The 12,884-nt window shown below is 39.6% G+C and overlaps 1 protein-coding gene across 3 annotated transcripts in view; it reads left to right on the forward strand.

Moving 5' to 3' along the window:
- LOC145443800 (uncharacterized) overlaps window positions 1-12,884 on the forward strand; it is a 44,589-nt gene that overhangs the window by 17,380 nt on the left and 14,325 nt on the right. For all 3 annotated transcript variants that reach the window (XM_080321764.1, XM_080321765.1, XM_080321766.1), the window contains 9 exons: window positions 799-915; window positions 2,061-2,165; window positions 2,647-2,760; window positions 3,503-3,622; window positions 3,733-3,844; window positions 8,534-8,733; window positions 9,426-9,641; window positions 11,096-11,251; window positions 12,301-12,546. In XM_080321764.1, coding sequence (XP_080177890.1) covers window positions 799-915; window positions 2,061-2,165; window positions 2,647-2,760; window positions 3,503-3,622; window positions 3,733-3,844; window positions 8,534-8,733; window positions 9,426-9,641; window positions 11,096-11,251; window positions 12,301-12,546 — 1,386 coding nt within the window. The remainder of the gene's footprint in view (window positions 1-798; window positions 916-2,060; window positions 2,166-2,646; window positions 2,761-3,502; window positions 3,623-3,732; window positions 3,845-8,533; window positions 8,734-9,425; window positions 9,642-11,095; window positions 11,252-12,300; window positions 12,547-12,884) is intronic.

Here is a 12,884-nt window from a genome sequence, read left to right on the forward strand (position 1 = left end):
ATATTCGTATCTAAATAAACCCGAATAATTCCGACTGCTGATACACAATGTTCTCTTTCATTCTCTACTAGTGTTAGCCAAAAATATTCGGTTTTATTTCAATAGGAATATAGTATTCAACTAAAATGCAACACATTAAAGATAATTTCGAATTTTCCAACCATACCCATTTGATTGCATTTTGTTACAATACCGTGTGTTGTTCTCGACTTAACTGAAATGACCTTACCGCTAACATGCATGGCTTTGTGTTACATGTTTTACAATCTGTGATATGATCTATTGGAGCTCTCACGGTGGAAAGAAACTGTCGAAACTATAATGATTGATGATGATATGACTCAAACGAGCATATAATCATCTGTCACTACTCTACTCCAATCATTGCAATGCAATTAATACTCGATTCAGATTGAGTACTCTATTCATTGTGCTGAGCCAAAGTTGTGACTCATTCTGCAATGTGTTGTTTGACTTCAGGTCAAAATAGAAATCAGGCGCAGGTGCGCTTCTTTCACTGGACCCTTACACGATATGCATACTCTTGTAAAATTGTTAAGTGAGGAATTACAAATCAAGGTATTTAGCAGATACTGTTTCCCGAGTTCTACACATCGTCATTTTTGTGCTTTAACCAGCAGATTCTGTATATTTTTCAATGGATGTTAAATCACAAACCACCTCTGGCTCTGAACAAAAATTACCATTTATATTTCGTTTGTGGAAATGCATGCTTGAGTTTTCCACATAAAAATCTTCAATGACAATTACATTCAACTCTTGAAATCTTTTCACTAGAGGCGACCACGTGACGGGATGCACAGGATATCCGTCCCACTGACAGATTCACAAGCTTTAGCTTTGACGGGTTGTCGGGAGACTTTGGAAGATATAAAACTGAACGTCGACAGCAAGGTGACGCTTGATTTTACGGTCAACATCCAAGATACGATTTTTGTTTTCATGACTGCGTGGAATTTGTAGACGAGCATCCAACTTCTGTGTTTTGGAATTAATCAATAAAATTCTGATATATCTGGCGGACCGGCAGGAAATTTGCCTCGGACCGGCCGTTGAGAACCACTGGTTTAGTGACAGTGTATAATGAGTAGCGATCGTTATATCATAATTGTTCAACAGTAACATCGCAAAACAGAATGACATCGAATAGCTGTGAGCAGAGTTCATAACCATTCCCGGTAACTAATCATACGCGCAATTCGTCAGCGCTAGAAACTTGTATAGTTGGCATTAGGGCTTGTGCTATTCATGTACTGCAAGAGCAGGGTGCTTACTATACATGGGTATTGGGTTCAGGCTTTTTCCCAGAATCTACATGCCCTTTTTAAGGTTCCAATTATACATGGGGGCGTATTATGCAAACCAGTTCCGAGTAAAGTAAAATTTAATTGGGATAATTCCATTGATCAGTTCTTGAGCAATCACAGTTTGAAAAATGAAGATTATGAACCTGTGTATGATTCTAACAGATATAATCATTACTTCTACAGACATGAGGTTTGAATGCCGATAGGTTATAATTGGTGCTAGTCTACATGTTCTTCGCGGATCAGAATTTCCTTCCGCGGTATGGAATCAAAGTTCGCTGATTTTTTAAAACATGATGATTTTGAATGGACATTTGATCTCAAACCCCACGCAGTAAAGTTGGAAAGTTGTGTCCATCACAATAAACCTATACCGGTACCAACATATATTACTGAATAAATCAAACCTTGCCCGGCTGCAATTTTATCACAATAATGTCAATTACAATTATGCAGAGGTTCTATGCAGTATAGTGTCACAGTCGAAATGCTATTTTTCAAAATGCAAAAACTTCTAAACGAATTGTTAGATTTTCTTTAAACAAATGTCGGTATGTTATATTATGGAGACGAGTATTTGCATGTTGACACGGAATTACTCTGTTTGCATTTTTTGTGTGTTCGTTACAAAATAGCATCCATCAATTGAAAAACCTGCTCGTGGTTGGTGCGTTAGTTTTGATGGTACTTTGAATTTTTTCCTCATCACAACATTTAAAATCTATTCGACAGGTGACAATAGATTTCAAAAGAGGAATCCCCGCACTTGTCATCAAAGGCAAGGGTGAACCACTGAAGGAAGGTCATGTTGCAGTGGTGGAGCAACTTCAATATTATGTATGTGAACGGTCGCCGATATTGCTAATAATATGGTTTACTCTCGATATTTCATATCCCGATTCAACGATTACAACGATGTTTACAACGATGTTACGTGCATAGTTTTGAATTCCCTTCAAGTATATTTATCCAAGTCCAATCATTATTCCCAAATCCCACTTTTTCTACTTGTGTATAGACTACAAAACACCATTGCTTCTATCTCTTTGAATTTACTATTGACATATTGGCATATTGAAAAATGTTTTGTAGAGCAGGGATGATCCCTTTTAGTTAACATAATAACGCGTCAGATTGTCAATAGCTTGTTCGTTCAAAAAATTCATTCAGATACGGAAGGCAACATTCTTTGAACAATTTGATATTTGATGTTTATTCAAAATATGAAAGTGTTATGGTAACGCTCGAAGCACACTGCCTGTGAATCTAACACCTGGGTGCTTCAATTCCTACCTGTGATTGTTGTTATTATTTTCAGAACCACTACTGCGTTCTCGACATGAAAATCGATGATTCTAGGAAATCTAACGAGATGGGGAAAATGATTGGAAAAGGAAGAAAAAATGTTGATCGGATGCAATCACAGCATGGAGTGCGGCAACAGCTTGCTTGTTACTAATATGAGATACATATATTCACCCCAGCTCAATTGCAACTCCACCTAAAAATACTTCTATGTATTGAAATATACGGTTGTGATTGTAAATGCCTGGTCGCCACTTGACAGATATATCACCATAATAAAAATCAAACATATTGATTATGAGTTCTTTTAAACTGTTGTAAAGCACGATTGTTCTACGTTTCAGCTAGCTATCCAACAAAGAAGTCAGCTGTTTATTGTAGAGGTGTGGTGATGAACTTCCGTGCAATGCTTTGATGGTAATTGGAGAAATCTGAAATGCATCTGTCTTTATTGTCCACGTCTAGTTGTCCACTACACTCAATTTCATGTCTGATCGGAATTGCCTAAATTTTACAAAGCAGACATTGTAATGCATCACTGTTGTAGAATATGTTACTGTAAAACTCCTGTCGGTACCAACAGTGTATTCAATGTGGTAAAAATTTACAAAAAATATAGCTTTTCACTTGCAAATATGTGAGTATTTTGTAGTCACTACTTTGTTAGTTCCTTACTGTGATACCACGAATCTGCTTGGTCCTACCGATTCTCTGTGATGTCATCATTGTACTGAAATCTGGGGCATTTTGATATTAATAGGAATTAGATTGGCAGTGAAGACTAAATCGACCTGGCATCTTTACTTGCAAATTCGTCCCTACTAATTTTTCAATAAAACGATTGGAACGTGGACCGTATTTTTCCGCAGGTGGAGATAACTTACACTTTTGGCAAGACAAACGCAAGACATAACGTTTCAATTATTGGGGAAGAAAACAGGGTTAGAAAAGTTGAGAAAATCATGGTGCGTCGTCACAGTGCAACGACAGTGAGTATATTGTTTTGATCCTTGACTTCCTATCAGGGATTTGCTCAAATTACACACGGTAAGGTGTCCACCGCTATAGAAGTAATTCATGCATCATTCGTATGTTGAAGGTCGAATACCGGCAATATAAGGCTCGGACAAAGCGAATCAAAAGGCCCGACTCAACGGCCAATCTGCAGTCCGTGCGCGGTGTCGATGGTGATCAAGATGATCGTCTGTCTGGTATTCGTCAACATTCTTTTTGTGAAAAATAATCTGGGTTTGGCAAGCGAGCTACATTCAATTTAATGAGAATATGATACAAGCGACAGCCCCATGTCATTGCTCATCGCCAAGTCTTCTCTTTTAGAATTGGCCGGCTTTACTATAATGATAGTAAAAACCTTGGGATTTATTCATTTTGTGCTAAAAAACAGGAGCAAATCCATGAAAATCATTATGCATCCCATCCCATTTTGATGTGATATAGGAAAGGAAGACAGTATATTTTAGCTCGCGCCATTAAATGTGCTTTACGTTGGAGATTGAATTTTTTTGTGAAGTAGACATGAACCGTTTTATTAGTAGGGCTTGGCACAATGATTCGACTACTTTAATCCAAACCCACACGCGTTAGTGGATATAACATTTCTGCGAAGTCGCGATCAGCCAACAGCATCGTCATAAAGTCCAACGAAATAGGCATTGTCAAAAAAAAACACCAAATTATCTTTATGCGGTGTACAACTGGCGTTTCTTCCTATGTGGTCGTATAAAAGAATCGTATTTGAACTTTCCATACCATGGATACTGTCATGACATGCATAATACTCGTCTTGACTCAAAGACTGATACTTGATTCAGAATCGAATCACTCCGTTACTCGGTTTTGGCCAGGCCTATCCGTTGGACGAGATACTAGTCACGATTAACCAGACTTGTGTCTCGACAGAAGTGACGAATCATTTCAAAGCTGAAAAATGTATAGATTAAATTATGCGATATATGTCAGGGTCGACATGAAAACGTGATATTAACCCTTTGTAACCGGCCGGCCTACTGACCAAAATTTTACTGCATCCACATAAAAAACGATAAAATGTCATCCATATGGCTTGAATCGACGCCCAATATATTGCCGTAAACCTGAAGTAGCCGCCTAGCGGTCTGGGATACTCTCACGGCTCAGACGCCAGAGGGAATAGCGTTATGCGAGAAAATGTTCTCGATTTCTTGAAAATAAAATACAATTTTGTTCTTCTATATCTCCTGACGTCATACCTAGGCCCACTTTTAGTATATGACGACCTGATTGCATTCCGCATGAATCCCTACGTTTCAACGAGACATTACATGCTACTATAACGCTTCATAGCCCAGCGCTACAATCTTGGAAAGGTAGAGATGATAAGCACAATCACGCGGCCGCCGCCGATGAGTAATCGATTACGTAATCTCGTATTCTCGCTGAAGGCAACGCGCGTCCAGTTCTACATAACATAGTAACTGCCTTGGCAATTTTGCCGTTAGTATACATCTCCATGCTATTGAAGTGTTATCAACACCAGTTGCTTGTTATATGTAACTTGCAATTGCAAGGGATCCGTAAGCATACACATATTGCCTTATTCGACACTGCCCAGTGCCCATATACGCTCGGGAAGTCATTTCACGTGATACATTGCTTTATTTCGCATCAATTTGAACTGTATTCTACACGGCTAATGTTCTATGTATGATCAACAGTAGTCATAGAAGCCAACAGTAACTTCGTGTGCCATCTAAAACATATATATAACTGCCTCTACATGATGTTGTTATCACAGGCTCGGGCACAAAAATAGCCTAACTCGCACGCTTATTTGTGCGTTGTTAGGGCTGGTGACGGCTTTCTTATACAAAACTAAGCTCCATGATAGGGATATTGATGGATAGGCCAGGATAATGGCTAACCATATGTATAATCTGCTATTGCCTGAAGCAATTGTACATCTGTTTGAAACCGCAACGAGTCAGGTCATCTTACGCAGCCATGATTTTCACGTAATAAGGTATGCTTCTTTCACGTCAATTTTGAGACATCTTCTACGTCAGTGGTTCTCAACCTTTTTTGACACGCGCCCCCCTTGGAGATGGTCAAAAAATTCGCGCCCCCCCCTGACCCCCTTGCATTTATCGTCATGTCAAAAAGAGCACATCATCAAATACAGAGGTGGGCAACGTTTTTGATAATCATGGCCGCATTTCGATTGCTTATGTAGCGTAAGGCCGCATTCCAGGGCATAGCCGCAATGAACGATCTGGACGCAAAATACCTATGGTAAACTGTCCATATCCAATTCCATTCCCGGTGAACTCCGGACATCTACTTTTCACAATGGCCTATTGTACGCACCGAAATCGTGAGTGGTAATGTTATGAATAGTTGCCGGGAGGTGCATATTGTCGCGCGGAGCGCGAAAATTTTTCAGGGCCGCGAACGAATTGTTATTTCTTGCCAGTTCCCATTCCGGCTCAGATTAAGAAGGGCGCTACTGCATTAAAATCGAAAAATGAAGTCTTGTCGAATTGCGCAGAGGGCGAAGAAAATTTCAAGATTAATTAAAATCTCTCGGAAATGCGGGAGTGAATTCGTAATTGCAATTTGCATGTCTACGGCCGCCAACACATACTAATTGAAATAGGCGTCGACGGCCGCTCCAATTCCCTTTTACGGCCGCAGGCTGCCCACTGCCCACCCCTGATCTAATAGTATACATAAGGTCTATCTTACGCCAATTTTGAATCTGCATTCCAGTTGTTGAGTCTTTTACATTGCTGACAAATTTCTCCAAACTTGTTTGAAAATAACAAAAAAACATTGAACAAGACATCCATTAATTAATTTCATGGTAGGTCACCCCGAGACTAATCCTGATGCTGGTAGTGAGTACAGAGAGCAAGGCGTCGTTCCGTCCTGCCAGGCTAAATTTGATCAGTTTTGGAAATTAATTAAATTGTATTGATTTAGAGTAGCCTAATTGAGGGCGAAACCGGGCAACCTATGTTGCATCTAAGTCTGTCTTAGGCAGTGCAGTTCGCAAGCTACTAACAAGAGCTGCCCGGCGCGACAAGCTTTAGGCTACTGTCAAAGCTATGAAGCAATAAATGACTTATACGTGGGAATTGCTCTCTATATCTCCAAAGAATTTCAAAAACTTGCTCAAATGAAGTTGAAATCAGACTATACTCCGTTGAGCGCGGTTGCTAGAGTTTGTATTTTGCAAACTTTCTTGAATATGGAATAAATTTCATCTTCATTAATCGTCTTCTCATAATGGATGTGAAACACATGTTCAGACACGTACAATTTATACTGACTTTGTCAATTTCTCGCGCCCCCCCTATACTGACTTCGTCAATTTTTCGCGCCCCCCAAGGGGGGCGCGCCCCCCAGGTTGAGAACCCCTGTTCTACGTGCTAATCTTCGATATAAGGACTTCCATAGAATAGTTTGACCAACAACAAGTCATAGAAGATAACTGTAATCGGTTATATGACGTCTAGAACGGAAGATACAATGGTTTATATTTCAGGCGGTCACTCACGCGAACATCATTACAAATTCAATTTTGCGGGAAACGTTTTTGCGTGTTCAATTTGCATTTCAAGCAGGATATACATTGCAACATTAGGTTATACCTGGTCTGATGCATTCGTATTTATAAGAGCTATACATACAAACCGATTGCAATCGTTTATGACCAATACAGGTCTAGCTATCTTGGATTGAATATCGACTCCTCTGCGTTAAACAGTCGCGGTCTAGTATACTAGACCGCCGGTCGCAAAGGGTTAAAGCAGGGGTGTGCAAACTACGGCCCGCGGGATGCATGTGGCCCGCAACAACGTTTTGTGCGGCCCGCCAAAGCCTCAATATAAACGATGTAAAAATATTGATAAAATGCGAAAAAAAAACTCACTGTGAGTACTTGATTCATCTTTTTCTTTATATATTTCAATATGATAATGATAAGTTATCTTCTTACCGTAGCGTTTTAAAAATTTTATTGACGGCGCGGGATGGCCAGACCTCGCGGCCCATCCATTTTGAAAGCTTTCAATTGCTAAACAGAAAGGGAATCGTAAATGACTCAATTCGGACAACGAGTGTGATTTTAGGTTGGAAAACGAGCATGTTTAATACGTACTTGGATAAACCGATTCGCAAGTGTGTTAGATAGATTCGTACTTTGTATTTATATTTATAATATTGTTGTATTGTAGTTGCGTATTTGAAGTTAACATGTTTACATGGTTATGATGCTGTCAGCATTGTGTGTCCTGGAGTTGAACCAAAAGCACAATCAGCAGATTTATGAACAAATCGCCGCTCAGTGCTCACAGACTCAAATTTATGACCGGTTCGAGACAACTGACTTTCACTCCTCATTTTGTCAATGAGGACGACCAGCATATAACTTCTCGTCAATGTTTCTGAAGCGTTTACGTTATCATCAAAGCAATGTTTGGTTTGTTTTAAATATACAAATACATATGTATTATTTCCATGTTGTCGGTCACTATGTCGTAAATAAAAAAATTTAATTTTGGCTTAGTATCCCAATTATATATAGTGCGGCCCGCGAATGGATTCATCGAGCTAACAATTTTGCCCACCCCTGTATTAAAGTATCTCACTGTCACAGCTCCAAGCAGTATGTACGGTGAGAAAGTGTATTGAGATTATATACGATTGCTCATATACATTATTTTCTCCAATTCTCTACTAATTGCTGATGATTACCCCTTACGAGTGTCAGCCGAACATATTCGGGTTTATTTCAATATGAAAATGCAATTTAACTGAATATTGATGTTCTGTACCCCCAAGAAGCTTTTGAAAGTATTGATTAAGTGATTGGCGGAGTGAAACAAGCTATTCGGTTACAGAAACATCGTCGGTATCGGATTGTGCTGCAAATCCGCAGTCTGTTTTGTACCAATGGCAAATGCCTTCTGCAGAAATGCTTGACTTTGTAAAACGTTCCGAGGTGTATACAAAGGAATTTGACGAATTGTTCAACTCCGATGAGTCTGCTTTGATTGAAGAAACATACTGTGCAGTCACTGTCGCAGGGCAAGCGACTGATGTGAGTATAATTCTGAGGAAGCCTAAGATGTATCTTGGCTGTTAAGTTCTAATGATAAAATCAATGGTATAGTACAGTGGTTCTCAACCCTTTCAGCTTGAGGATTGTCAAGTCCTGTTGAAAGCACCAACTCGATTTTGAATGTTGGTTTTTCTCCTGAAAGAAACGCAGCTTAGCTGTTTTCTGGATTCTATTAGTTGCTAGATTTTATAGTTTCAATTGCATGGAGGAATTTCGTCAATTTAAGTTCAAAAAGTCTTCTTAACTTTTGCACATTACTGTTCCTAAACATGTTTTAGGTTACTTTTAAACAGTTTAGTACATTTGCAGCAATATGGCCGAGGATGAATCGAAAGTATCTGTGAGCTCATGCCTGAAAGCGTTCTTAAATGATTCCAAGTTTAAATAATTTGGTGTTTTATTTCTGTAATTAATGGACTGCAACCTTTTACATGTTGCAATTGAGAATGAAATCGAAATATATATGTCGAACTAGCTGTTGGGAACCAGTGGTATAGTGTTGTTATGCAGGTACTCTACGATATTTCGTACTCTACGATATTTCAGACATTATTGGATCTGCTTTCAAGTATTGGGTCAATGTACTGATGCGCTTCCAGTCAGTCATGGCATAGATTGACATGATAGGATTGAATTCCGGTATCATCAACCTAATTTGAATTGCTTTTTAGCCTGAGGTTTGGCAGTACACAATCGATACCAAGTTGCAAAGGTTTTTCGATAACTTCGACTGCCGTGAGGTGCAGTTTCATCCCAGAACTACTGTCGATAAAACCGATTTCGACGATGGCGAATTGACGGTGAAATGGGAGGAGGACGACGCATGCTTGGTGTGCGGTGTGAAAGAAAGAGTCTCTGATAAACTAGCTGAATTCGAAATCATCAAGGTAACTGATTACTGGGACTGGGCAAAATCGAGTACCTGAGACATGTGAAAACTACTTTGAGTGGAAGTAGAAAATGAAAAGTAGAAAAAGTACCGTGGTAAGTCGTTTAAAAGATGAATGAGATCGAAGGTTCGCATACTTCTGGTAGTTATCAGAGATGGCTACTTGGAAAATTGCAAAATCCATCTTTGCAAATGGCCCAAAATGACTGATAACTATGGCGTATTTTACCTTGAAAAACTTGAGATTTTTCTTAAAAAAACCAAGCTTATCACTAAAAATTCAAAATGACATTTTGATGTTAAAAAACTTGATTTTGACAAAATTTTGCCTTCATGTATGTAAATTAGGCATTTTCACACATAATGTTAGAATTGTACTACCGCACTTTACTTGACTTCTGGTTTGAACTGTCTGTCCTTACAAAGTAGCTTGGCCTGAAAAATTTTTTGACCTGAAAAATAACAAATTTTTATATGAAAAAAATTTATTTAGCAATGTCTCCGAAGGCACTGGCCGCCCAAGTTCGTTGGAAGTTTTGTAGCTTGTGCAAAGGGATGTCTGCTGCTGGAAAGGCCTCAACCAACTAGCTCTTGAAGTCAGTATTTGAACTCGGAATGAAAAACTATATTTGTGTCACTGCGTCGGTACTATCCGGCAAACGTTGAAGCTTTGCTGGCGACTGGGGGCTTTCTATTCTAAAATTTTCCTGGAAACTCTAGCATATAAATTCAAACTGTGTTGTCGTGTGTATGTGATAATTTTGGCGTTTTGAAAAGCAAAACCGAAGCAAGAGCTGCATCGTACCTACAGTTGCAGCAAAATCAGTTAGAGGATATTTGGGGTATGTTGGGTACAACACCATGTCAGCCTATTTGTTGCATTTGACCGTTTATGAGTCACAATTAGCAGACAATGGGCCGTCTACAACGGTAGGCCTATAAAGTAGGCTACAGGCTGTAAAATGTCAAGTCATAAGTTCAGTGACTATGCAAACATCTATGATACTAACGAAATGCAGGTTGCAAAAATTTTTTTTCCTTTGTAAGCAGTTTTGACAATTTTTCCACCTAAGTCTACAATTTTGACAACATTGTGCCTTTTTTGCTAGGTCAAAAAATCGCCCTAATAATGACGCTACAAATTGTACTAGCAGTTACTGCGATGGCTATTTCACGTGGTTCATATCACGTTTTCACACATAAAATTCATGCAAACCTATTCTGAAACTTCGTTCTACTTTTCAACATACAAAGTAAGTAGCTTTACCTCATCAAATAAATGTGGATGGAGTGCAAGTATGCAAAATCTACATTAGCACTTTGAAAAATAGAAGTACTTCGATACTGACCATCTCTCGGTGCCAGTAACCAACACTAATGCTGGCTCATAATTCTTCTCAGAGTAGTGCAGAAAGTTTTCGATTCGCATTAATTTCAAACGTTTGTTTCTAGAACCGTAAACAGTCTGTGACCGTGGAATTCCCTTGCGATAAGAATCTCGTATCGTTCATGAGGAAAAATCTCAATATCAACGACGAAGGGTTTAATGACAACGGACACTTGACTTTACGCAATGAGCATGTTGCTTTTCAGTCCGAGATCGCCGAGGTATGCTCGCAGTTGCTCAATTTAGAGTATTGGATTATTAGCGACGTCGAAACGGATGACAGATTTGGATGATTACTTTTACTTAGCAGTAGGACATTGCATGATGTTTTTGTGGCATATACGCCGACTCATGATATGATCTGCGCAATGCGCATATGCATACTATGCATTCATGATGCGCATATGCCGCTGGACTAAAATGGTGCAGGTGTAGCCTTGTAAGGATTTCTAATCACGGAGATGATAAATTTCGATGAGCGGCTAAGTCTATTAGCGCGTTCCTCCGGATTTAACAGCCCAGGATTAAGAACACCGGTTGATCGCAGCTCATTAACTTTGTTTTGTTGTTAATCTCATGATTTAGCAAGCCGGAACAGAGTACAGATAACTAGTTCGCTATAAGCAAACTGTTCAGTGTATGTACGCTGCGTAGCATTCGTACTCGCAAATATTTCCGATAATGACCGTGACGATTGTCTCCTAGGTATTATGGTGTCACTCAACAATCAACCGCTTGTGTACGCACAATTGCACATCGGTGTATTTATCTTCTGTAATCCATTTCGTCGCTGTATACCGTACTGATTAGTAATTAGTGATTACACACGACTTTATTTGTCACATCAATCGCAGATAGCCAGAAAAAATAGAAGTTGTGAACCTTGTTGACCTGTTGGAAAATCTTGAGCATGAACCCCTGCCAGCTCGCATTAGTAAGAAAATATTGGTAGACGGGATAAATCCGTTCAGCTCGCATGCATCACTTGATCACAACCTCGCGCTTATCATCGCACGTAACTTTTGGGTGTGGATTAGCAGTTTTTAATCACACGATTAGCATTCTATGGGATCAGCTAACTTTATTATCTTCGCCCTAAGTCTTACACCACCCGTCCATGCTATCCCGGAAAGGCTGAGCGCCAGTGGTTAAGCCACGGATATCAGTTTTCTGGACGCTCCACCACTACGCTATCTTGTTTTCTACATTTTTTTACAAGTAAAAATAGAATCGCCGTAGTGATTAGCAATCATGGTTATTTTGTTACCAGGTGGATTCAGTGGAAGACTGGAAGGCCGGTTGCAAGATAGCCATCGAGGAAATCTTGCAGAAACTTGATTGCAGCAAGCTCAAGGTGCCGCCGATCTACCACGGGCATATGCGTAAGGAGTGCCGACAGAGCAACGACGTGTCTGTGGAATGGTGTCAGGAGGACAGCTGTCTGGTCGTGTCGGGCTGGAAGGATTGCGCATGTAGGGAATTCAAGAGGCTACAAGATGTGCTCTACGATTTGGAGGTGAGTGAATCCAAGGTTGTAATGACTCGAGTCACGATTTTTTGACTTGGGCCAAGTCAATTTCTTCGATACAGAAAATGACTCAAATCGATTTGTGTGTTGACTCGACTTATACGCGAGTCATCGCGCATGACTCGATACTCGTATGGCAAACTTCTATGAACTGCTGGATTTTAAAAATTCGCGACTAAAACTAGAACTACTCAATTTTCGAAATTCACCACCAGAACTAGAACTAACAAGCTTAACAAGACTTCGGAGGTACAGAACAAACTACTGAACTAGAATTAGATCCACTCCCTTGTCAAAACTTACTCGCAACTAAAACTAGAATGAAT

This window comes from Botryllus schlosseri, chromosome 7 (genome assembly GCF_051294905.1).
Source record: "Botryllus schlosseri isolate E-star chromosome 7, Bs_hap1, whole genome shotgun sequence".
NCBI classification, from domain to species: Eukaryota; Metazoa; Chordata; class Ascidiacea; order Stolidobranchia; family Styelidae; genus Botryllus; species Botryllus schlosseri.